At 40.0% G+C, this 26896-nt stretch overlaps 2 protein-coding genes across 9 annotated transcripts in view; one reads left to right on the top strand and one right to left on the bottom strand.

Annotated features, from left to right (window-relative positions):
* The window catches only part of ATP6V1C2 (ATPase H+ transporting V1 subunit C2), a 32478-nt gene extending 12542 nt beyond the window's left edge, over positions 1-19936 (bottom strand). Inside the window, exons 1-3 of one of the 7 annotated variants that reach the window (XM_018920811.3) lie at positions 19758-19936; positions 5418-5635; positions 4202-4269 (exon numbers count right to left, since the gene is read on the bottom strand). In XM_018920811.3, the coding sequence (XP_018776356.1) occupies positions 4202-4269; positions 5418-5546 (197 nt within the window). In that variant the 5' untranslated portion in view covers positions 5547-5635; positions 19758-19936. Of the gene's footprint in view, positions 1-4201; positions 4270-5417; positions 5834-6424; positions 6554-19757 lie in introns of those variants that run through there. The other 6 variants (XM_050972531.1, XM_050972534.1, XM_050972533.1 and 3 more) reach the window with 6 other exon arrangements.
* NOL10 (nucleolar protein 10) overlaps positions 10435-26896 on the top strand; it is a 52809-nt gene continuing 36347 nt past the window's right edge. The window contains exons 1-12 of one of the 2 annotated variants that reach the window (XM_009095214.4): positions 10435-10577; positions 11012-11057; positions 11777-11875; positions 12656-12733; positions 14609-14646; positions 17382-17518; positions 18225-18290; positions 19956-20016; positions 20529-20614; positions 20972-21050; positions 22273-22422; positions 24856-24922. In XM_009095214.4, coding sequence (XP_009093462.1) covers positions 10512-10577; positions 11012-11057; positions 11777-11875; positions 12656-12733; positions 14609-14646; positions 17382-17518; positions 18225-18290; positions 19956-20016; positions 20529-20614; positions 20972-21050; positions 22273-22422; positions 24856-24922 — 973 coding nt within the window. In that variant the 5' untranslated portion in view covers positions 10435-10511. The remainder of the gene's footprint in view (positions 10578-11011; positions 11058-11776; positions 11876-12655; positions 12734-14608; positions 14647-17381; positions 17519-18224; positions 18291-19955; positions 20017-20528; positions 20615-20971; positions 21051-22272; positions 22423-24855; positions 24923-26896) is intronic. The other variant, XR_001991643.3, reaches the window with a different exon arrangement.

Genomic DNA, 26896 nt, shown 5'->3' with positions numbered 1-26896 from the left:
TGTGGTTGGACAATGTTGTGACCAGTCCTGTGGTTTTCAAGAGCAGAAAAGGGACTTTGGGCCAGGTATATATACCAGGAAAGTGTCAAAGAAGAGGATTTTTCTTTCATGTGCTGCAAAGCAGTTGCATTTATCTTTGTTACCATGAAGAAACTTAGAGTCTTGGGAAAGGTTTTCCAGTCCTATGACAGGTAGGAAAAGTCTGAGATTGCTGATTCTGCCAAGAATGCAATACTCAAAATTTGTGCTGTTTGAGGTCAATTCAGTCTGAAGGAGATCTTGTGACTTCAATATATAAAGGGCTCCTATAAGAAGTTGGACAGAGGCTTTTTACCAGTGCCTATAATGACAGGACAAGAGGCAACAGTTTTAAACTAAGAGAAGATTTAGACTAGACATAAAGAAATTCTTTACTGTGAGGGTGATGAGGCACTGGCACAGGCTGCCCAGAGAAGTTGTGGATGTCCAGTCCCTGGAAGCATTCAAGGCCAGGTTGGATAGGGGCTCGAGCAACCTGGTTTAATGAAAGGTTTTCCTGCCCATGGCAGGGGGCTGAAACTAGAGGATCTTTAAAGTACCCTTTCAACCCAAATAATTCTTCTCATGACCCCGGACAGATGCAGTTCAGAGTGCCTGTAGGAGGAATCTATACCACTGTGCTCCAGTTCACAACCCCTTCTCAGAGCTGCTGCAGTATTTCACCACCTGGCTGCAGCCCCATAGGGCCCAGCAGCAGCTGAGGGTTGTTGGAGCAGAGCACATGTTGCCCACACTCAGGCTGGGGGGATTGAGGGATCCAGACAGAGGTTCCCCAACAACAGCAAACTTGCCAAGCACTTCTGCAAATTTCAGCTCGTAGATAGAGCTGTTTTTTTTCTCCTTCACAATGCTCAAAGAACCCAAAGAACTTGTAACAAGACAGCAGTTGGTAAAACCAGCATGGCAGGAGGCTACAGACATTATGGAGAAAGCAGTTCACAGGGACATGTATAAACCAGGAGTTCCTCCAAAGGGCCTGAGCTGCTTTCATTACTCTTGAGTGCATCTGGTGGCTGACTGGCTGGTGGGAGACAGCTCTGGCCTCTCTCCATGGATACAGAGGGTGGGACAGGTGTGTGCTCTCATGCACCTGACAGTCCTACCTGCCCAGGCAAGGCTTGGCTCCCTTCCCACCCACACATCCTGTGGTCCCTGCATCAGGATACAGCCACACTGTGTGTCATACACTGTGCCAGAGGAATGTTCTCCACTCCTGCCTTAGCCTCTGTGCCTTGCATTGCATCCTGTGAAAAGCAAGTGGGATTCACTCACCCAATATATTTCCCTGCAAAGACAGAACCTATCACCTCCACACCACTGATGTCTGGAGTAAATGACAGGAATCAGACCCCTGGAGGAGCCCCACTGACTACACTGACATCCAACAAAGAACAGTTTTCACAGCCAAGTATCAGATCTCTGCCTTAAGATGAATCCCATCTTGAGCAAATATCATGATAAAATTAAGCTTTATAAAAAGAGAGAGTTTCAGCAAAACTACTCCAAGAAGTAATAAAAATCTGTAAAGGGAGTAACTCCATTTAACCTACTATTATGTCTTGAGACTCTGATGTTTTGCTTCTGTAACGGCTGCAATGTCATTAGCTTCCAAAAAAAAAAAAAAGTCTAGCACTCTTTAAATGATACTGAGAAAGAAATGGTGCTACCTCCCCAGGCCTCCAAAACACTGCAGGGAGCAGAAGTCCTGCAATCTGAGGCCACTCCCAGGTATGCCACTGACCGAGGACCAGAGAGAACCCCTGGGTAAGAGTGACCCAGGAAACTGTCAGCTTTTGAGAGAGCTCCATGCTACCACAGGATGACATGGAAAAACACTCCTCCTCTCTGTGTAAATAAATAATAAAAGTATGTGGAAACAATAGCTCCTGCAAACTCTTGCCCCTTCTCTGCTGTCCTGGCAGGAGGCAGCGCTGACAGGTTTGCACTGCCTGGCTTTACTGGCAGCTGTGTTTATCCAGCAACAGTTCAGCAGGCAGCTCTTTCACAGGACCAGGAACATAAATGCTCAGGTCATCTGAACAGGCTTGTAACCCTCTGAATGCCATTTACTTCAACCAAGTGCAAGTGCTTGGCATTTTAACCCTTGAATCACAATTTAGACATAAAACCTGAGGCATTTATTTAATATAAAATGCTTTTGTATGTCCTTGTGGGACTCAGTCTGCTAATACCATTGATTATTGTTATTCTCTCTTACTACTCTAATGTTACTACTCTAATGCATTTTTCTTATTTTTCGAAACATCTTTCTTATTTTTAAATCTCATTGATCTTTCCTGGTTACCTATCTTGACAGGCAAATAAGAAAAACAAGAGCCCTTGCCTCAGCAGATTACAGTGGATGGGCCTCACTGACTCCTTTGCTCCATGTCCCTAGAGCCCATCAGAGGGTGAGTCATTACTGGCATTAAAGGGACAATTAATGGAGTAAAGTGGTGTTCAGCTTGAACAAGCAGCTGTATCGTGCTGGCAAGTAAAGACAAAGATAACAGGAGCCAGTGAGCCTAAGGAGCTCCTACTGACATTTCACTTCTAACTGCCCTCCATGAATTCACATGGATTCTGCAGTCAGATTTTCAGAACTTCTAATGCTTCACAAAGCTGGGAATTAGTTATGCCTTTCTGAAATGTCAGTTCCAATGATTTGTGGCAGACCACAAACCCAGATCACACAGCTGCTTCCTATCTGCTACCCTGACTAGAGACTAGAGACACAGAATCACAGAATATTCTGAGTTGGAAGAGATCCACAAGGATCATCAAACACTTTCCATTAGGACATGTAGCAGGTATGGGCACTGTCTCTCCCCAAATTTGCTCCCCTTTCCACTTCCTCAAGGATCTCTACAATTGATGAAGAACCTGGAACGTGTTACAAAGAATATGGGACAGTATTTGTGGCAGAGTCACAATGGAGATGGTTTTGTTTATAAATTAAGTTGCTCTGTCTTGCCTAAAGTCCTGAAGAAGCAGTATGGTTTAGTTTTAGGTAGTTCTGTGAGGAGCAGAGTGTTAGACTAAATGGTGATGGTCCATTTCAACTCAACATATGAATCATATCAATGATTCTAAAAGATCAATCTTTTGTGCAACCCAGAATATCATTCTAATACAACCCTTGTGTAGCACTAAGAAAATCAGAAAAAAAATGCTATGGAGAAATGCATTCTAGCAGACCAACTTTCACCTAAACTGCCAAGCATAGATGCAAACAGTTTATATCAGCATTTCTGTATATTTTCAAAACTGCCACACAAAGATCTGTGAAAGGATTGAGCATATTTAGACAAGAAAATGTTTATCAGTCTGGACTGGGAGAAAAAAGGCAAAAAGACCCAGAGCTAATGCATGTGTCTGTGACCAAAACCAGGTAAGCTGCCAAAGCAAAAAGTAGAACAAAGCAGAAAAACCCAGCAACTATACCTTCACTGCCTCAAAGTCTACCTTGTGCCATGAAGTATCTTAAAACCTGTCATTTTCTTAGCTTGCTGTACTACATTATTCTTTTGTATGCCCAGGTCAGTTTGTCCCAGTAGGCAAACTTGGTAATTGTCATCAAGATCATGTGAGTATTTTCTTAAGTAGGTTTGATGAGTCAACATTCTAGTTTTTAAAGAGTTTAAAATCCTGAGAGGGAGCAGTCTGGACTTTATTCAAAAGAATATAATCATTAGAAGTCCTCTATCTGGTTGAAAAGAGATAGAAGGTTCAATAGAAATATTCTGTCAAAACAAGATCAGGGATGGGTTCACATTCTCTAAATGTTGTTTTATCAAGTTTCTGGATGAGGTGGGAAGATGTTCTTTAAAATAAAAACAAAAGCACAAAACAAAAAACCCCACAACCCCCCATTTAAAGCACTTTCCTTATGAGAAACAGCTTCCCTAGCACTGCCACTCGACTGCATTGCTGTGCTGACAAAGCAACCATGGCTATAATTTAGCTAAATTTTAAGGAATGATCCTTTCTTTGTGATCACTCCATGACAATCAACACAAGGGTTAAACAAAGCCTATCCACTTTAGTCCAGTTGTAGTCCAGGCTGATCTGAGTCAGACCAAGGTCAGAACACAAGGACATACCATCCCATAAAAACAATGTCTGTTTCTCATTTGTAGGTGGTAAATAAGATCTATTTTACCTTTCAGCAAAGGTATCAAGTTTTCCCAACTCATCTGACAGACCAACAAGAGCATCCAGTGTCCCCACCTGTGCAAAAGATGAGAATTAGGTGAAAGATGCACAACTCTGTCAAAGGCTTTTGTTAGCAGAGCCTTAAGGAGACTGACTTGTCCCTAGTACACATGAATTTAACAGTTTGGCAGAACCTTATTTACTTGGTGGAAAATAGTAGCAATTCCTTTACCCAAGAACTAGGGCATAAAAAGCCTTTTCCAATAAAGGAAAAAAGCATGTGTAATCTCAAGATTACACGTCAGTGTCTTTCTTCCTGTTTTCACTTCATCCTCTATCATCAAGATGTATAGAGTAGTCTTTAGCCAGACAAAATAGTGACTGGAAATGCACACAAATAATGCACATATACAAACAAGTCAGATGTACAAAGAGAACAAAGGGAATCAGCACTTATTCAAAAGGGGGTGTCTGTCTGTGTTCTCTGTTATTACCAAAGCAAGTCTCTCACAAAGCCATCTCTGACCAACATCTGCTTTTTGAATCACTGTCAGTCATAACCCCATGTTTATGGTATTGCAGCATACTGCCAAACCTTTTCTTGTAATGTTGCCAGCTCAACATTATGTAGGGTCAATCTAAGGGAGAAGAAACAAATTTTATGTAGAACAAATATAATGTGAATGGGCGTCTTCAGATACTCCAAATGCTTTACTTCCTTCAACATAAGCAGACTCTCACCACCACCAGTGGGGGAAGGTCCAAGGATGACAAAAATAAGGTCCATGGATGAGGAAAATCTCATCAATCTCAGGTGTGCATACAAAAAAGGAACACTATTTTCTCTATCAGTAGTCTTGCTGCCATGGCTGTGGGTAGTCAGCTGCTCCCTTTGCATTAGCAATCCAAGATGCACCATGCTGTATGACTTTGATGACTAGGAGCACATTGTACATGGAATGCAATAGATCAGCTATTTTACATCTCACTCATGTTTACTCCTTATACATCTACCCTTCCAATGTGAAGCTCAGCATCAAGAACAATGACTTATTTCTCTCTGATCAATTTTCAGTTGACTGAACACAACTCATCCCCCAACCACAGGCTCCTTCTATTCTCTGCATATTATCCCAAATGATAAATTCCATATTTATTCCAAAAGTCTTTAGCCCTGGCTAATACTGCTGTTTTGCCCATACACGAAACCCTTCCTCACTTACCTTTAAGTCTGGAATATGGAATTTACTGTTGCTGGACAGGTTGGACTTAGATGTCACAGTGTTCATTCTCTCCCATGCTTGCAGATTAGTTTTGTCTCCTGGGGCAGAAATTAACCAGAACTCCGACATGATCTAATATTTTCCCTTCACTGCTGGTCACTGTAGAAACTCAAAGCAGGTAAGTGGCTAAAAGAGCGCCACACAAAATGTATCCTTCCCTAAGAACAGAAAGAGTTAGAACAGATCACTGATTTCTTTTCTTCAGAGACACCAGGAGAGTGAGTCAGTTGTGTGTCTCAGGCTGAAATGGAACATGACCTTCTCCAGAATGTCACGGAAAGAGTGTGGCTGTTCCTTCCTTCTCAGGATTGTTCCATCCAGTTTCTGCATGAAGAAATGAAGCTTCCTCCTCCCCTTTTCCCTCCCACCCTGTTCCATTTGCCTTGCGCTTTAAGTTCAGTGCCTATTGGGGAGCTTGGGGGTTTCACCAAATCACCCAAAAGTAATAAAGAATTTTTGCTTGATAAATATTCTCTCTCAAATTGTTGGACATTTGCAAGGAAAAATGAAAGCAAGACCTCTGCTGAACATAGAGGCTGCAAAAGATGCCACTGGCAAGACGGAATACTGCTCTCCTCTGTGTTTTTTCTTCCCAGGTTCGATAGGAAGCAGCTGGAGGAAGGCAAGCGCTGGCGTACAGGGACGGCATCGGCAGAGCCACACAGATGGAACAGTGGCGAGAACAGAGGGACAACTACTGTGGCGCGAAGCAAAGAGATGAGGGCAGGAGAGCGAGCAGCTGGCACCACACCGCAATCCTCCGTTGCTTCCCGAGCTCCCTCGGAGCATCCCCGCCACACGCCCTCGCTCTCAGGTGCGCGGGACAGGGCGGGTGCGGCGCTCGCCCCTCGGCACCCGCGCCGGGCCCCGCGTGCCCGAGCGCTGCCAGCACGGCTGTGAGGGGCTGCCGGGGCACTGCCCGCTGCTTCACCTGCCCGCTGCTTTACCTGCCCGCTGCCTCTCCTGCCCGCTGCTTCTCTGCCCGCTGCCTCTCCTGCCCGCTGCTTTACCTGCCCTTACCGACCCTGCGGGCGCCGCTCCCCGTGCCCGCGCCGCTCCCGGCGGCTCCCGGCGCGGCCGTGCCCGGAGCGGCGGCCGGGCAGGGTCGGGGCGGAGCGCAGCGAGGAGCGGGGCGGCCGCCGCATCCACGGCTGGGTGCAAGGGGGCCAGGGCTCCCTCCCGGAGCACAGGGGGCTGCTGCGCCTGGTGCCCTAAAAGCTCTGACTAGGGCAGCTTTGCATCTCCTCGCTGTCTTTTAAACTGGAGCAAATAATGCAGAAGCCATTTGTTTTTATTAAACACTACCTTCAGCAAGTCTGAAGCTTTCGGAATAATTAAAGACTTCTAGGAAACTCTTGTTTCCGGGACTTCATTTAACAAATATGAGGTGCAGGAGTCTGCAAAATAACGATGCTTGTGTTCCTGGTGACGCTTCTTCTTTCATGTGTAGCTGTGGCTTTTTGTCCTTAGCAAATCTTGAGATTGTCTTACATTGCCTTAAGCTTGGTTAAATACATTGGGAGTACTTCACAGGTTGTGTGGAATGATGTTCTCCAGGCATTTCTAATCCAGGCATGCTCTGAAGGTTACAAGTGTCTAAACATCTAAACACTCGGTACCTGCCTCTGAGAGGCATCTCTGCTAGAGGGAGTCGAGCCCCCTCACTGGGGGGTGTGGGCTCCAATACTTAGGAGTACTTGTCATACTTAGGCAATCTCTGCTGTTACTGGGAGCTTATTTTCTTCCGAAAATGGTGTCTTTTAAACTCATGGTTCTCTGTAACAAAGGGAAATGAAGTCCCTGCAAGAAATTAAACAGAAGGATGCTCTTGGTTTTCCACATGACCTGTCATAAACTGAGAGTTTGAGATGCTGGGGGCAGGCAGGTCTGGTCATGTACAGAACCAGAGCTCTTGACACTTCCAAGAACCTTAAATGAAGACCCCTAAAAGATTGAAGCGTCTTTAGGACTAGGAAGAAGATGGTGATGCAAGGCATCCTGAATGATGCCATGTAAATAATGCTTTAGGTACCTAACATGTAGGTCAAGGTCTTAGACCCTAAATGTATATATTCTTTAGGTTAGCCAAGGATTCATCTTCCTTTACTTCTCTTTAACATTTTTAGTGATAAATAAAAAAGCAATACATGTGTGGAGGAGGCGAGTCTCTACTGAAAGCACTCCAGAAAAAGGCACTGAGAAGATTTGTAGCTGAAACAACTATTTCATAGGGATTTTTTGTTTGCTTGAGGTTTGTTTTTTTTTTTTTTCCTTTTCTAGGCTAATTAAACATTCAGTTCTCATAACTGCTATGATTCTAATTCCTCTCAATCATGGTGTCCCCTAGAGCATGACAAAGGATTTTCCAGAGGTTATGGGAAAAAAATGAACATACTGATCCATGAGATGGCATTCACAGAAGAAGTGATTATCATCTAATCATTCTTTTTTTGTTTGTTTCTTTAGACTATACATTTTAATAATGAAAACATACTTAACTGATGTTTAAGTATCTACATCATATATCTTTAACCACAGCTTACAGGTCTGAAAGGTACAGTAGACCTGATCACCTAGATAAGGCAGTTCTTTCCCATCACAAACCAAGAAGTTTTTAACTGGATCCTTGTTGCAGTCTTAAGCTGTAGAAATGCTTTGCATAATTAATTTTAGAAATGTTACATTCTCATAATCTCCTTAAATTTAGAGTCATGTAAGTTGAAACTAATGCTAACAGATGAGAAACTTTTCTCATCTGCAGTGGTGCTAGATTTTGGGAATGTTTTTCTGTACACATGCTTGTTATAACAAATAAGGTAAAATCTAAGCCATAGGGTTGTTGGATTTCTAGATTCTACAATACATACTACTTAATTTTTGAACATTTTTATAGCAGGAATGCCATGGTTTTTCCCTTCATATATTTTTTTTACTATTATTAAAGTGAAATATTTTGTGCTACTTATTGTTTTAAAGGAAAATTAAGATGAAAAGAAACAAAAATAATGTTACTGTCTAAACAATGTCCTGTTTAATGTTTTCCATTATATTTTCTCTGTTTACTGTGACTTTTCAATTTTTTTTCTTTTTACCCCATTACATATTTTTAGGGTGGATGAGGCAGCAGTGGAGGGGAAGGAGCAGGCAGCACATGCTGTGGGACAAGGATCGTGCTGCAGTCTGGTGGTAACACAGCTCTGCCAGCTCATTTCCCTGGCTGGCCCCGCATGTGGTGCCATGTGATCTCAGAGCTGTCTAATTCCCTCATGATCATCACGTGTCTTTCTGCTGCCTTTGATCCACCAAAGCAGTGAACTTTTCCGTGACTTTGCCTCTCTCGGTATATGTGAGGACTTCTTTAGGTGCCACACCGAGGGAGCAAAACTCTTCCTCCAGACAATCATTAAGGGTATTGAAATACCCTACTTGAAGTATATCCCAAGACAGTTTTCTCTACCAGATAACCATATTTAATTACCTAGGCAATTATGACAGTGACACTAGAAGGAAAGCAGCTATCGCCAGCATTCTACACCTCTAGGAATTCTTTGTAGGTTCAGACATCAGATGCTGCTGAATGCCTTTTGAGGTGCCCAGAATATCCTCTTGGGCCTTCAAGCTGCTGTTCTAGGATAACACGGGTCTTCTGCATATTCCAAGTCACATTAACCAACCCTCCACAGATGTCTGGGATTCCTTACAATGCCCAGAATTGTTGATAAGTGAATGCAGCAATTCAGCTTTAAATGTCTATTAACAGCTCATGGTGCTCTAATCAGACTGTGGAACATGACCAAATTCACCCCACAGAAGACATCCAGTGGCTGCTGCATCACACTCATGCTTAATTAACTGCATTTACCAGGGATGAGATTCAGCTGCCTGAGCTTCTAGGGCCACCAGAAGTGTCCCTGCACATCCTGCCTGCAGATTACACTGCAGAAGGGTTTGGATTTTCCATTGGACTTCTGTCAGCCCTGTCCAAGTGCCCTGGATACCTTATGGCATCTCAGATGTCACTTGACAACCTACACACAAGCAAGTATAGCCTTAGCTTTCTGAAATGGGAGCTTAAACACCTAGCTTAAACTTACAGGTACCTACATTTAGGTGTGCTCATCTCCCAGGACTCTCAGCTCTAACACCCTTTAATACAACCCCGAATAGAGCTCTTTTTAGTCATGATATTGGTATCATCATTGTTGTGATACACCATTTAGGGAACACCATGCATAAGACTTATTTGAAACTGCTTCAGTTTCCTTCAGTGCCTGAGTTATGTATGCATTGTTAAAAATTTAGTTGCGATTTTCATTGTTTCTTCAACATGCATATGGACTAGATGTACATTATTTCAGTCATTGTTTTTGGTCCTGTAAATTGGAGCAAGAATAGTTGGAATTCTGGATACTGGTTTTCTTTTTTTTTTTTTTTTTTAAACAGCGATGCTACAAAGCAACAAGAATGTGTCTTTCTACGAGCAAAGTTCTGATCAGCAAATCCTGGACTCACTGTTTTCCATGGCTAACGGACACGGTTTTCTACAGGGTGAGAAAATTAACCTCCTCCACCAAGACTGCAGGAAGAACTCCTGTCTTACTGAGTTCACATGAAGACCATCGAGAAAGACCCCACAGCCTGCCTGATGGACACTCCTGACGGACAGACAGGTTCTTTGTGTCCCGACACAGGCCGGGCCCTGCGGAGAGGGCTCACGGCCGCACCGGCTCCTGCCCTCTCCCCCCATCCCGACGCCCGGCAGCGCCGGGACTGTGGGCAGCGCCCAGGGACGAGGCGGCAGCGGAGCTGTGAGCTGCGGAGCTGTGAGCTGCGGAGCCAGCGGACCTCGCTGTCCCGCGGCCTTGCTCTGCTTCCCCCGCTCTCCCCGGTGTGAGGCGGAGGCAGGGGCAGAGCCGCGGTGGCGAGTCACCCTCCCCGCCGCGCCCCGCACGCCGCCGGGTGCGGCCGAGCTGGCGGAAGCGCCTCGCCTTCCGCTTCCTCTCTACCCGGGAAGAGGCGGGCGCGGTTGCGGCCATGCAGGTCTCCAGCCTCAACGAGGTGAAGATCTACAGCTTGAGCGCCGGCAGGAGCCTCCCGGAGGTGAGGGCGGCGGCGGGAACGTGCCTGGCCCGGCCCGGCCCGGGTCCCGCGGCGGGAGCCGGACCCGCGCGGTGCCGGCGCGGGGGCCGAGCCCCGGCCCGGCCTGGCTGAGCTGCCCCGGTCCATGTGCGCTTGTGTGGGGATCGTTACCGAGAAGCAGCTCTGAGTGTTTCTTACATTAGAAATGTAGTTTAAATGAGTGAACCTCTGGCTGTAGCGGTGCTGGTCCGCAGACCCGTAAGCAGCACGACCTTGTATGTTTTCTTGGAGTGGAATGGTTAAACTTATCAGTGGAAGGGAAATCGGAAGATAATCAAGGAAAAAAAAGAATTAGCGGCTTAAATGTCTTATGTTTCAAATGGTTGGGTAAACTTTGAATCTCGGGTTCCTGTATGAATAATGAGCTCAAGACTGATGTATCCCTTTGCTTGCAGTGGCTCTCTGACAGGAAGAAAAGAGCTTTACAGAAGAAAGATGTGGGTGAGTTTCCCCTCGCACTCGGCTACTCCACGTACATACTGTGCAGGCCCAGAGGAGACTCCTCACTGACTGATACACAGAAGTTATCCCTAAGTCATAATATAAAAACAGAATTAAACAGCTGATCATTATTTCGACTTCAAGTATAGCTTCACGTGAACACTGTATAACCAGTGGTGCTTTAAATTTTAGACAATAAATGTTTGAGTTGTGGATTGTAACAGAAACATGATGGATGAATTCCATGTTGTCCCTTACGTTAAAATCAGACCATGAACTCCTCTGTGACACTGTGCTAGTCTTAGAGAGCAAGACTACATCATTTTAGCCTAAGCTTCTTACACAAAATAAAAAAGGCTATTTGGATTCACAGGAAGTGTTATACAAGAAACTTAACCAAGAAAAAAAATGCATAGGGGTAATGGGGTCTAGAAAACCTCATAAAGCCCTTAATTGTAACAGCGTGCAATGAGTATTTGCTACTATGTTGTATAATAATTTGTTACGCAGTTACCTTGTAGTACTCATTTATTTTGCACAGGGTTAGTCTGCTTCTCAGTGTTAGCCGACTGTGTTAAACTGCTTATAATGTGGTAATTATAATATCTGTGAAGCATATTCCCTATACTCAATTAGCTCAACATGCTTCCTTAGGAAACTGTTACAGTTTTTTTGACTGATTGAATTGTGCTAATTCTACAATTTTTTTTTCTTTACAGATATCCGTAGAAGAATTGAACTTATTCAAGACTTTGAAATGCCCACTGTTAGCACAAAGATTAAGGTATCAAGAGATGGACAGTATATTATGGCAGTTGGTGAGTTAACAAACAGTCTCTCTAATAGAGGCCAAAAGTCCTAGGTAATCTTGGGTGCAGGGTGACCAAGTGTTTCAGGTAGAATTGTTAAGAGCTCATTTTAAAGTTTGGAACTGAACATTCTGCTGGAATCATACTCTTAACATGTGATAGAACAGCTGTCTTGAGAGTGGTGCTGTGGAACACTTCTCTTTGGAATACATACATTCTTAGAATCATAGAATGGTTTGGGTTGGAAGGCACTTTTGAATATCATCTAGTTCAACCCCCCTGGTGCCAGGGTTTATAATACAAATAAAAAATTAATAAAACAAATCCGTCTATAATACAGTTAAATGCTAAATTCTGAATTACTTTGTGTGTATGTATGTTAAATAACTTCTGAACATCATTATTTGAGTATTGTTTTCTAGGAGGAGGATAATCTGAATTTTGTGACTGTCAGAATGGGATCCAAACATGAATACTCTAGTAGGTGTTAATAACATAAAGAGCCTTGGTCTTTCAGATATACTGGAAGGTGTTACTAGATTCTGTAGGACATATCTGGTAGTTAGGAGAACCTGCATACTAGGAGGGTGCTTACAGAAACCAGGCTGTAAGGTTGTGTTACTAAGAGGTGTGTTTTTCCAGTCACAGAGGCTTTGGGAAAGTCAGAGAACTTATAGCAGAAATAAAATAAAGCCTGTATGTGTAAGACATTATACTTTGAAAGAATGTTTTTGTGCTATCTTTTTGTTTAACTTTTTCATTTAAATAAACATCAAATTACTCTTTCAGGAACTTACAAGCCCAGGGTCCGCTGTTTTGATACCTATCAGTTATCCCAGAAATTTGAAAGATGCTTAGATTCCGAAGGTTAGTATAAATAAGCCATGGCTGTTAGTATATAATAGTACATGTTAGTACATGTCTGTCATACGTAAGTCAGGTTGGACTCCAGCAAAAATTCTGCTCCCTGTGCTGAGGAGACAGAATAAACTTCAGGGGAACACAAGAATCTAGGGTAAAACTATCTAGTCTTCATCTCTGAATTTTCCCCTTTATTCGGATTTCAAAGTTTTTTCCTTGCCTGGAAAAGAAAAGAGGGTGTGAGGGATGTAAGATTTACCTTGAGCTAGAAGGTCTGGGGCTCAGAGGGGGAATGTGGCTCAAATCTGTGTGCTGTTTGGTGAATGTCACAAAGGTTCAATGGCTGGCTGGTGGCAAGATCTCCCTTCTTACCTATTCTGTGAAGCAGTAAGGTAGGAGAATGCACTGTGGGTTGCTCCGTTTTCTCTCTGGAGCCCAAGCTCAGTAGGTGAGTTACAGGGTAAAGAGAATTTCTTGGGGGTTGTGTTGGTTTGTTTGTTTGCTGGTTTGGTTTTCTGTTTGTTTTCTGGAAGCAAGGTACTTAGGGTAGATGGTAGCATGGCCAAGGCCCTAATTGCACCTTATTTGCAACTAATTTGGTGGGAGAGCAACTGTGGTGAGGAAAATAAGGAGCCATCTAGACAATGGGAAAGGGAGAATCAGCTGGCAGTTAGAGTAGGGCAGGAGCTGCTCTAACTTTTAGAGTGCTTAAATTTCAGGAATTATGGGGTTATTTTGTTTGTTTAGTGTTTTTTTTTTTGTTTGTTTTGTTTTTTTTTTTTTTTTTTTTTTTTTTTTTTTTTTTGTTTTTGGTTGTTTGGTTGGTTTTCTTCAGGAGGGGGAGGGGTGGGAGGGTTGCTATTTCAGTTTTTTTTGTTTGAAGACTGATGACTGAAAGCTGGGATGTAGGGGTGACCAAAACAATGAGAAGATGAGCACATTCATTACAGAAGAATTGAACTGGTCTAACTTTGATGTGTGTGAAAGTGATGTGAGAAATGAAAATTTTAATAAGGGCATGGAGGTGCTTCTGTGCTCTCTGCCTCAGGACCACAAGGAGTCACGTAGGGTGAAGGAACACTGTTACGCAGGATTTCAGAGAGGCTGGGGAGAGGAATGTATAGCAGGAGTGAAACCCTCTTTAGAAGAGTAGAAGTCATTATAATTTTGAATGTGTGCTGCTAATTAAAGGAAATTTTTTTGAACTGGCATCTTGGTAGACTGCAGAAGTATGTTTAATTTGAAGTCTAGCATAGAGTCACTTCAGGTAACTTTAAATGAGTTATCTCATTTAAATAGAACTAATTTAGCTGAAGCAGCTACTTCCTAATGTTCCCAACTCAGCTCAATTAAACGAGGTAAAGTTCAATATGGCAGTGTTCAACATGCGTAGTAGTTTTCACATTTGTGATTGTTTTTTTGAGCCTTAACTTCTTTTGTGGAAGTGCTGACCCCTTGGAAGGACTGCATGTGCAAGTTTATGCATAAATGTCCAAACTCATGTAATTTTTAAATCATCTTTGATAGATTACAAAAGCTCCATGGACCACACGCTCACTGAAAACCATTTGATTATTCCACACCCATAAACTACATGGTTAAGCATTATGTTGAGGAACGTGTCAAGTATACAAGAACAATAAAAAGATTACAGGTTGCTTCATATGTTTCTAAAGTTTTAGAAAACTACTTATTGTTTTGCAAATCAAGTTACATAATTAGAGATCTTACTAAAGATTAATGCCTGCATTATTCATTGACAACTGTGGGGAATACTTACTAAAGATTAGCATGAGTGTAAATGTTTTCAGGATTATGCCAATGTTTGCAAATAAGTTTGCCTGCTTAGTTGACTCAAAATTCTCTTGCTCTCTCCTCTAGTGGTTACGTTTGAGATTTTATCAGATGATTACTCAAAGGTATGTTTAATAATTTTCAGTGGATAAATGAAAAAATTGTTTAGTATGTATATTAAAATGCATTTTCATATATAGTAAAGGCAGTCAATCAACACAGCTTTTGGAAGAAAAATAGTTTTTTTAAAAACAGCAAACAGGATAAACACTTTTTTGCGCCTTTAAAATTTTGTTTGTTTTCTTTGTGTCTTTGGAATATAATGAACTTTACAACTTTTAAAGTCTTTTGTTGGTGAGAAAAACCTCAAATAGTGATCTATCTCACAAGCAAAATAATGTGAAAAATGGAATTAACTATTTTTTCTGGGCTAACATTTAGTCACAGTCCCTTGTGACAAGTGATGCACACATACACTGTTTTTGAAAGGTGGGATAGCTATGGGTAAGTTAACCTGATTTGTCAGTGTTGTTATAGACATGATGATGATGAGCATGTGAATGAGGCAAAAATTGTGGGGAGAAGTAATATCTTTTCTCTTTAGTTTTATTTTTAAATGAAGTGTTGTACCTGAAGGAATCACCTCAGTGTTTATTTTACACTTTTTTTTTCCTGTGAAAAGACCTTACCATTTCAGGTATAGGTTTGTTTTAATAAATACTGCTCTCTGATCAGAGACATATCATCTAGCCTTGTAGCTTTTTTGCATTTTTCCTGTGAGATTTCCAAGGAAGTGCATGAATTCAAGTAGCAGAAGGTAATGGCTGATACTTCACAGTAGCTTCCCACTTGTCAATCTGGTAGAAAATGTTTCTGGCTCTACATACCAAATAGTCATTTGGGGAACATACTGTCTTCCCAAATGTTTCTGACTGGTTATGAACAGAAAGGTGTGTGTGTTTTCAGCTGAAATGGGTGCTGTATTTCAGGCTGAAACCCTACTTTTTCAGCTTCATGCAATCTTTATGTTTTCAATTTTATTTTACTAAAACTTTAGAAATCACCATAAAGAAAAATTAACTTCCAGTGGCTATCATAATGTTGTGGACATGTTAGAAAGAAGGAAGGATAGTCGAGAAATTACACTTGAAATTTTAGATTCATAGAAGTATTGATTGGAATGCGACCTTAAAATGTCATTTTAATGCTTGAACAGTTCTGTCAAAATCTGCAGGCATGGTAGTTCCACAGATTTACTAAATAAATTGTTGAAATTCTGCTGTACCTTGTCATAAAGAAAATCTCAAGTTTTTACTGTTGCTACTTGAAAGAGGGATTTTTTTTGTTGTTGTTGTTGTGCTGTATTCTGTCCCTTGTCAGTCTTGGTAGTCCTCTTGGTGCTCTCAGCATCCTTTTACTCTCCAGATCTGTTCCTGCCATCCCTGTGAGGTTGCTTTGAGGCTTATTTGCATTTTCACAGTGATAGCACCTTTTTTCTTTCGGATTACTACCCATAAGGCCATTTACATTTCTGTGCTTTACTAAGTTTTAGGCTTAAAAGTCTTAGACTTGGACTAAGTTTTAGACTTGGCAGAGTGTGTAGTATATTTTTTCCCATAGCCTTTTGCCAGGGACCTGTACTTCCACATAACATTTTTGCCAAAAACCAGTGCCAATGATTTTGCTACCGTTAGATTGTAGTTTTCTAGTGGTGACCAAAATTAATTTAGTAAGAAGAAAAGACAAACACTACTTACAGTGAGCTGTATCTACTACTAATTAAAGAGAACACAAATATATTTAAGTCCAATATTGTAGAAATTTGTGTTTAAATAGAAAATTATTAGCAATAAGACAATTATACAGATTTATAAAGATGACCGATTTAAAGTAACTTACAAACCTCACCTTCCCTGAGTTTCTCATCCTTATTTGCATTGCTAGCAATGTAATTCAGCAGTAGAAAATTTTAGATATTTGCTATGTACTGTTTTTAGAAGATGCATGTACTACACAGGCTAAACTAAAGTATCACTTCTCTAATCCAAGTTGTATAGGGATGAGGCTCAGAGACAGAGGTTTGGCTGTGATTATCATGCATGGCATGGGTTTGGGCCCTGCCAGCTGTTCCTCCATTGCTCAGTGCCTGGCCATAGTTTGAGGTGCAGCATGAGTGCAGCAGGTGATGGCAGTGGTCCCATTGCTGGAGTGGGAAGAATCCCTTCCTGTAGGTATGTGCCATGTTAACCTGCCATAAGGAGTGTAACAGCAGGACCTGGCCTATTTTATTTACTGGGAAAGATTGAGCTCTCTAGTAATGCTTCACTGTAGGTTTTTCCAGGAATGAGATGTTTGTCTAAGTTTCAGAAAGAAGCAATGTTCTTATTCAGTTGGCAAAGAACAAAAATGCAGAAAGATCATTGGTATCATTTACTGGAATGCTGCTGTGCATCAGGATGTGTAGCTCATGTGCCTAGTTCATGTGAACGTACTGGTGTCTGCACAGCTTTGTACCTGGAAGAAATCACTAACTGCAGTGTCTTAAAGGAAGTAAAAATGTTAATTTTGGTGCAGCAGAGCATGAGATAACTGTGCTGTTTCTGACTGCAGAGCCACTTTCAGGGTGTCTCATTTACTCTTGGGAATATTATTATAATGTATATTAACAAAGCTCTGCTGTGACTAGTGAGAATGATGAAGCACTAATTGATTCTATCATTTTAGTAGAAATTGTTTTAAATAAGTTGTGATAAGCCTGTATGGGTTTGAAAAAAAAAATCACTTAATTTTGTGTGTAAGACAAGTTGGGGAGATACTTGTCTGTTTCTGTATATTTCAGTGCTTTCTATTTTATTTTCAGATTGTCTTCTTGCAGTGTGGCAGATTTGTGGAGTTTCATTCACAACATGGCCATTACTACAAGACAAGAATACCAAAATTTGGTAGAGATTTCTCTTACCACTACCCATCGTGTGACCTGTATTTTGTAGGAGCAAGGTATTGAGTGGAATGTTTTGTTTCAGTTTTGTTAGCAGTGTTTTCCAATAATAAAATGAACATTAAAATATTAGAAAAGCTAAAAAGTGGAAGAAGTGGCAATTCCTTCCAAATTAATGAGGGAAATGGTGAAGAGTGGAAAATGTGGGAAGATAAAAATTAATTCAGTTTCCCATGCTGTTTTTAAGCTGGGCTTTTTTTGATTCTTAAACCATGTTTATCATATATTTGCAAATTTGCATTAAAAACTGCAGCTCAGTGTATTGTTTTATAAAGTGTTTAGCATTTAAGTAAAGAAAATTAAGTAACTTTTCAAATCCTGGTTGGTGTTTCATTGCCGTGAAGTGTGAGTTAAATCACATAATTTGGTTTCTGAAAAGACACAAAGTAAGTAAAAATTCAAGATGTAACTTAAATCACAGGAAATTAAAAGGTCTTGAGAAATGAGTTAATGTATCTTTTGCCTGGAAAAATAGTAATTGGTAGGATATTGAAGCGTAATAAATAAATTGTAAACATGCACTTTTTTCTCTGTGTTTTGATCACTGAAGTATATATTTGTCTTGTTATAAATTGTGAATTCTGAAAATTGTATATTTAGCAAAATTAGACTGCGAATAAGAATCTTTACAATGCCTTCAAATTTACAGCAGTGTTTTTCAATATTTGTTAGACACAAGAGTAATTTTGGGTTTTTCTTTTGTAGTTCTGAAGTGTACAGGCTAAATCTGGAACAAGGAAGATTTCTGAACTCCCTGCAAACCGAAGCTTCGTAAGTTCTGTGTAATGCATGACCTCTGTCTTCTTTCCACCAGGTGGAAGCAGACTTCTAGCATGCTCACCACCAGTACTGAAAGCTGCCCAAATGCTTTGCACAGTTGAAAATGAACATATGCTGAGTCTGAGTCTCATTTCATTTTATGTTCTGTAATTTTTTTTTCTAGTTTTTTATGTTTAATTGAATTTTCTTTTGTGGATGTTTTAAAATTGCTTAATATGGACTAAATAGGTATTATATAACTTGATCTTAAGAGCATTTCATTAAAACTTTGCCATTATTACTCAATTTAGCCATCATATAGAGATCTACCCACAGGGTATGTACTTTCCCAGACATGTCTTTGTCCTTCTGCTCTTGAAATAGCCCAAAGAGAATTTTTATATCTCAAGCATTTGTCTGATTCTTTTCAAAACCCTACCAGAGTAGGAACTGAGCTTTATTCCTGTGGGGAGAGGCAGATGAGAAGAACAGACTTCACTAGATCGAGTGGCTTGTTGGTGGTCAGCAGCTGCTCTTTGGTGGGCAGAATAGCTTAATGGATGAAGAAGTATTTGGGAAGGCACAATAAAAAACTGAACAACTGGAGGAAAGAGAAGGGGAAATCCTGGAATGGGAGAGGTAAGGGTGTAAAGTAAAATCTGGATTAGAGAGATGAGACTTAAGTTGTGGGAAGATTTTGAGGTGAGGTAGTTGGATGAGTTACAGAATTAGAGGTAGAGAGCTTTGAATGGAAGAAGTTGGAAAGTGCTGAGATAAGTAGTGTAGAAAGAAAGAAATATTTGTATTTTGAAAGAATTGTTGTTGAAATACAGGACATTAAGTGCTCTGCTGAGAAACAGAATACTTGGGTAAGAGAAAGGAGACCATTGGTCAGACAGAACATGTTGGAGATGTAAGCTTTAGAATATGAGTAATCATAAAGATCTTACACATAATTAGAATCAGACATTCCTTTAGGTTGGAAAAGACCTCTGAGATGATCAGGTCCAACCATTAATCTAACACAGCCAAGTCCACCACTAGACCCTGTCCCCAAATGCCTCATCTACACGTTTTTGAATTATCTCCAGGGATGATGATTGAATCACTTCCCTGGGCAGCCTGTTCCAGTGCTTGGCAACCCCTTCAGGGAAGAGATTTTTCCTAGTATCCAGTCTGAGGCTGGCACACCTTGAGGCGATTTCTTCACCTCCTATTGAGTTGGTTAGGAATACAGTGGAGCAGAGTGATGTGGCAGGGCTTGGTGGGAGGTGGTGGATATGGGCAGAGGAGTGCAGAGAGCCTCAGAGCCCAGGCTCCTGTTCAGAGCACAGTCTCCTAAATTAAGGTGAATTTTCTTAGGGGGGTCTTGAAAATTCCAAAGATGGAAACTTCTCAGCCTCTATGATTAACGCATTCCAGTGCTTAATTATTCTTACAGCATAAAAATATTATTCTTACATCCAGTTGGAACCTTACCTGTTTGAAGTAATCAGCACTGTTTCTGCCTCCAGATTTTTAGTAAGCTCCCCTTAAGTATGGGAAGCTGTTGCCATCTGTCCCTCCCTCCCTCCAAATTTTGCTTTTCGAGGCTGTACATGATTGCAGAAATCCTCTTAGTTGTTAATGTGTTACATTGTTCTGAGGTCATTAAACTTGCTTCTTTTTCTGTTGTAGAGAGAGTAATGTCTGTGACATAAATCCTGTGCACTTCTTGTTTGCTATGGGGACGGCTGAGGTAAATGTTTGCATTCCTTTTATAAAAAGGGCAGTAGTGTTTGTTTCATTTTGATATTAATTTGCAGGAGGATAAGAAGAAATCATGAACCTAATTAATTTAATTGGTCTCATTTGCTAAGGTAGATATAGATAATGTTAAAGATGACTTTTCAGGACATAGTGCTGATAAAATACCGGAGTTACTTGGTTGCTGAGCACTTGAGATTTTGCAGACTGGAGCAAAAATAATGTTCTCTCATTTTGCAGTGTAGCCATCTGTAGAAACTAGCTGGCATGTGTACCCTATTAATCTTAAGAAAATTAGTGTTAGTGATTTTCATTTAGATTGCATTGAAAAAACTACAAATGAAATGTGTGCACCCTGTATGTCATTATTAGAGCAACTCATGTCAACCTAGGAAATTTTGTTAATTATTCCTTAGATTAGATAATTCATAATTTTATTTAAATGTTTTCAGACTACCACGTATCTGCTACATAAGCTTGAACCATGTTTTCTAAACTGTTTAGGGTAAAGTGGAATGCTGGGATCCTAGAACTAGAAATCGAGTTGGGCTGTTGGACTGTGCATTAAGCAGTGTGACAGCAGACACAGAGTGAGTAAAGGCTACCTTTTCACTCGATTTTTCAGAAGTTTTGGTTGTTTTAGAAATAAATCCCACTTTGCTTTAAAATTACCTGCCTGTTTTCTTGTCATTGCTAGTGTGAATAAGGATTTTCTTAGTCACAAAGGAGCTCTCTTAGACCCTGATCTAAGTCGTAGTGGCTATTTTTGTACACAAATACATGTTGTGAATGTAAACAGTGCAGCTTTTTGAAGTAGTATTTCTGAATGATACCTGTGAATTATTTTACTATTAGCTAAGAATTAGCTTAGCTATTTTTTAACATTAAAAAAATTATTTACAGGCTTTATTGAAAGAATGCCTAACTATAAGCATTGTGCTTTGCAGGATAGAAGGTTTGCCATCCATTTCAGCACTGAAATTTGATGGGGCTTTGAATATGGCTGTTGGAACATCTACTGGACAGGTAGATTTGACTTCATGTGCCACAGTTTGTAGGAGATCCTGCTCTTAAAACTCCGAATCCAAGTCTATCAATACATTGAGTGCAGTATATATCTATTATTGCAAGTATTTCTTAGACCATAAATTACAGGTATAGAGTAGTAATAGTCAAAATGCAATGTAATTTTATCAAATGCTTGTACTCTTCAGAATTTTGTAGGTACCACTTTAAATCATCATAACCTACATACTATACAACTGCAAATTTGCAGTTTTCATCTGACTTGAGTCAAGAGTGTGGGGAAGTTTCTGCTTTTTGGGGCTGTGAGTACCACCTCAATGCAACGTATGTGATCTCCCTCGTCTTAATGCTGGCTGGAAAACCAGAAATTATTGTCTTTCAACTATTATTTTTAGTGTCTTATCTTGATATGAAGAATAATTTCAATTCATTTGTTGTTACCATCATATTTGTAAAGGGAAGTGTGGGGATTGTTTCCTGCCATCATCAGTATTTTCTTGGGTTTAGAAAACTGTAGCTTATTTCAAGAACAGATATGTGTGTGAGAGTTGCGTTTGCTATGTTACTGTACAAGTCAGACAAATTTTATTGCAGATGGTGTTTCTGATTAAATAAACTGATAATATTATTTTCCCCAAAGATTATTGTTGTTCACACTTTACACATGAAAGATTTAACTTTCTCAAGTTCCATAGGAAATTTTGGAGATAAAATGCAAGTTTCTGGAAGACAGGGTCTGTACTCTCTACTTTCCTTGACATAAAAAACTACATTCCTTGACATAAGAAATTACATTCTGTGGTGTTTTACTGAGGGAAAGTTATATTCACTGAATCTGGGAGGCAGTCTGAAAATTTAAATCACCTAACAACAACACAGGAATCTGAAAATGAAATATTACTAATTAATAAATACTAAGAGAATTGAAAACAAAAAATAGTTTGGTTTTTTTCAATAGAAATTAAAAAGTCTTTAGAAAGATTAGGTCTTAAATTTGTTAATTTTTCCAGATGGAAACATGCTGATGTTTAAATACCTGGTTGGAATAAACTGGGCTCGCTTAATAAGTTGTTTTCAGAATTAAAAATTATTTATTTTATGTCAATCCTGCCTATGTAAGTAAAATACCAAGTTTAGCTAAATGTTTCATGAAGATTGGATGGGCATGACTTCCTCATGGTCTTAAAATGTTATAAATTTATTTTGTCTCTTATTCTTCAAGGTCCTGTTATATGATCTTCGGTCTAGTAATCCATTGATAGTCAAAGATCACCACTATGGCCTGCCTATTAAATCCATTCAGTTTCAGCATCAGTTGGATTTAATTATCTCTGCGGATTCTCGAATTGTAAAAATGTGGAACAAAGATACAGTAAGTAGTTTTATGTTACTGCATTCAGATTTTTAAATTTTTACTTTATTTGGGTTGGGAGTTTTTGGGGGTTTTATTTTGGTTTGTTGTTTTTGAGTGTTTTTTGTGCAGTTTGATTAATTCAGCTGAAATTCAGTGTAAGAAGTTGAGGTTTTAATGTCTCTTAATTTACATAGCATTTTGTCCTGTCTGAATAAATCAGCATCTGGGAAGTTATTCAATAGCCTGTCAGGTATAAAGATGTAGTCTTAGGGGTTTTTAGCTGTTTGTACATGTTTGGCCAAGAGGCTTCTTTTAGGAGAAGGATTTAAACATTACAAAAACTCGTATCTTAGGCATTGCCTTGGTTTGTATATTTCTCACAGTGTTCTTGAATACATCCAGTTAGGTTTTTTTCACCAGAGAAAACATGTTCATTCCAATTCCCTGCTCAAAGTAGGGTTCATTTCAAAGGTAGATCAGTTAGTTAAAGACCTATTAAAATCAGGTACTGCTTATTTTCACAGGATCCTATTTGGATACTGAAGCAGATACCATGCATGGAGCCAAATAACAGTGTGTTTTAGTAACACTATTAGAGGATTATGTTGCAATGGGCAATGTCTTTATCCTTGCCCTTTGCACCTCTAATTGAAATTGTAATCTCTAATTTTCACTCTTTCACTCTCTTTCACTCTTTTCAGTATATCATGCTGTCCTCTTTCTTATCTTTCTCTCTATGAACCTTACTATGACTCTATGGGGCAGCATATTTTGTTACCCCAAAGATTCATAGTAACACTATTGTAATTTGTTTTGGTTTGAGGGGATGTCTGTAGTCATTGTGTTCCTTCTAAAAAACATTCTCCATCTATGCTTTTCTAACTTTATAATGAAACATAAAGAGAGTTGTAGTAGAGGCCTTTTTTCCCTAATTATTTCAGGCAGTCACTTCAGTATTGTTGTGCTCCCTCATGAACTTTCAACAGCCTCTTTTATTTTTTCTGTGATCATAAGTAGTTTTTTGTAAGCTCCTCTGCAGTTAATTGTTACTGTTTGAAAGAGCAAATAAATTATTGGTTATTATTTAAAACATCTGCAGTGGCCTCTCCATTTTTCCTAGGTATGTGTATTTCCCTTCTTGAGAATGAAGCTCTGTAAGGTTTTCGTAAGGTTTTTCAGGTGGCCTCTGGTGGGAAAAGGGAGGGCTTCTCACCGCTGGAAGGCAAAGATAGTTTTGGAGTCTTTCCTAGAGAAAGAGTCTTTCCTGTGTTCCAGCTGGCTCCATCTGTCCCAGATGCTGGTTCCTGACTATCTCTGGCCAGGAACCAAGTGCAGAGGCAGACTGCGGGTGGAGAGCATATGGCTTTGATACCAGAATAGCCCCATGCTGAGACGTGCCTTGGGGTGGGGAACACCAGGCTTTTGTCTGCTGAGGCCAGGGTGGAGGAGGAGGATTCTTAATCATCAGGGAGAGACCAGAGGTGGGTGGGGTAACAGCATGTAACTGGGAGGGAAAGGAAGGGCCCAGAAAGGTAGGTGGGATTGCTGCAGGGAAAGAAAAAAAAAGAGGAACAGGATCAAAATTTACCTTGTTCCTGTCCCTCATTTAGAACTGTGTAGGCATGTAGTCTCATGCTTCAGATTATGTGGTCCAGTTGTTAGAGGCTCTTCCCTTACTGGCTGTTTTGTGTGTTGGCTTATAAGAGCACCTGTATTTTGTCTGGGTTTTTCAGACTGTGTTCCAATTATTATTTTGAGAAGTTGTTTCCTGCTTTTACCTCTTTCTTTTTACCTCTTTCCTCTTCTTTTACCTCTTTCTAGTAACCTTTATAACTTCAATTCTGATCTAAGCTAGATACCACTGTATGCTCTTACTTTTATTTTATATCAAGACCTCTTTAATGCTGAATTTACAAATCATAAAGTACTGAGCTTTATTCATTTCATGTAGATGTTAGTACAAGTGGAAGAACTAAGCTCCAGATTAAAATTCTACTCCTAATCTGTTTTTTTCAGCTAATCATACTTAGCAAAGTAAAATTATTTAAAACTGCCACATTCAGAGCTGAATAAAGTGAGGGTTACACTGACAGTGTAACCAAGAACTTGTGGACCTCAGCCCCACTTTTGCATAAAATAAAGTAAATCTGACATATATTTTCAATACAGAAGTGTAAGCTGAGAAATTAGAGGTGCCACTTTACATTGCTGTGTCTTCAATTACCAGTAGGCTGCACTTCCTTGTAAGAAATTGAATCAGAAAAGACAATACTGTCTTCCTTGTGTTATGTTCAGATATTAATAACATTTTATTGTTCTGCAAAATCTGTTCCATCTTTATTCCATCATGTTTTGTAGCTTCTATAGTAGGTATTAATAATATTTAGATTTACTGAATTTAATTATATTGTTTGGAGTTCTTTATGATTTATTTTCTTCCTACAATTTCAGGGAAAGATATTTACTTCAATGGAGCCAGAACATGATATAAATGATGTCTGCCTTTATCCAAATTCAGGTATGTTAACTATATTGTCTTGCTAAATTCAAAAGGAAAAGCTTGTTAACCCAAAGTGTGGTTTTTGTTTAGGTGGTACAATTTAGGTCTTTTTTCCTCCTTATGGCAGAGCTTAGAATAAAGGGTTATTTGACAGTTAGTGTCCTTGTTTCCTCTGCATCTGTATTATATAGGAGCCTCTTTGCAGTTAGAAGCTGCTGTGCTGTTAATTGAGTGATTGGCCTCTCTTACTCCTTCAAATATCTGAAGTGACTCATTTCATAAGAATAGAAGTTTTGGCCTATTGTCTTGACTAAGTCCCAGATGAGTTAGAGCTTGCTTTCTAGATGTAGGAAAAATCTCTTTACAGCAAATTTACACTTTTTTTTTTTCAAGCGTTTCAAGACTTTGGTCCTTCCTTGATTTAAATACAGTGCTTAAATTGTGCCATCCCTTAGGTTTAATATTTTGGTTTTAAGTGTAGATTCCCAAGTGCACAAATTTGCATGGTTTTTGTGATAGTTTTCAAATTTGTTGCATCTCATAATGTGATGTTCAGAGATCAAAACTTAGCATCGCTTTTAACCAAGGTTTCCAGGACTTAATTTATGAGTAAAAATATTTTACAAAGTGATGGTTGTATGTGCGTATATGCTTTGGTTGTACTTCAGATTGCAACTGGACTTAATTTTCTTGCTTAATATGAGCTGCTTTAGTTCTTAAGTATGGTGTGATATCTACTTCCTTTTTAGAAAGCAGTACTGAAAAAGATGAAATAAGTTAGGGCCTCTAGGATGGCACAGAGCAAAATTCTGGAAACAGACAATGCCTGAGTTGCAAACTGCTATTATCCTAATTTTAGAGAGGTAGCAGTAAAGACAGAGCAACTTGGACTTTGATTCATACTAGCAGCTCAAATTTAAGATTGTAGATAAGTGAGTGTGAGATTTCTGGCAAGTTAAAACTTATCTGTCTTTTTTCCAACTTCAAAACTTATCTGTCTTTTTTCCAACTTCAGTTAAGAGATTTTTTTTCCTTTTTTTTTTTTTTTTGGTAGGATGAGCAATTAAATACTCTTCCCTGATTAGATGGTGGGCATTTTTGACCTTATGAACAGAGTACATGACATGTGCCCTGTTTGAATCATGTGGGTGTATTTGAGAATTACTGCACGGTGACAGGGTAGACTGTGCACCCTGGAGATGAATAAACCCTCATCCATGGTGGCTGCTGAGAGAGAGAGATTTTTGGAGTGAATTATTTTCAGCATTTCACCCAGGTTTCACCTGTGGGCTTATTGGTTGCATCTAAAAGAGAACCTGGCAGCAAATTAACATCTACACTGCATCAATGGAGAGCTCACCGCAGGGAGTGGAACAGAAAAAATTTATTTGTCAATGTAGAATCATAGTGTTATTTAGTTTGGTAGGTATTCCTGGGAGTTGTATATTTCCTTCTCAAAGCAGGGCCAACTTGAAGTTAGATCCAGCTTTGAAGCCTGATCAGACTGCTCAGGTCAAGTGAAGTTTGAATATTTCAAGGATGGGCATTGCTCAGTTGTGGATGCTCTGTAGCTTTTGTGGTATGTGGACATGAGTCGTGGGCCTTTGCAAAAATGATCTTCATGAGACTCTGCAGGACAAATCTTGTAGCACAAAGAACTGAATGCACACATCTCCCTGATGTTGCTATTGGACATTGCTTTTCACGTGTCTGTGACTGAGATCTAGATTGTGCAGTCCAGTTCTATGTCCCACATCTGCTTATTTTAGCTGCTTTTCCTGTTGTCTGTAGGGGGACAGGTTGATGGTTTTGGTGAGAACTGTTGTGGGAAGAAAATTGGCTTGTATTTTATAGTCGCATAGAGACAGTGGGGGAAAAACTAGAGCACGTTGCAGTGGAGGGATCGAGGGTAAGAGGTGGTGCATCACATGGTCATCATAAATACTGTTGGACCAGCATTTAAGATGCCTTAGAACCACCTCATGCTTGTTC

The sequence above is a fragment of the Serinus canaria genome, chromosome 3 (assembly GCF_022539315.1).
Source record: "Serinus canaria isolate serCan28SL12 chromosome 3, serCan2020, whole genome shotgun sequence".
Lineage (NCBI taxonomy): Eukaryota > Metazoa > Chordata > Aves > Passeriformes > Fringillidae > Serinus > Serinus canaria.
The sequence above is the reverse complement of the archived record's forward strand: the minus strand, read 5'-3'. Positions and strand labels throughout refer to the sequence as shown.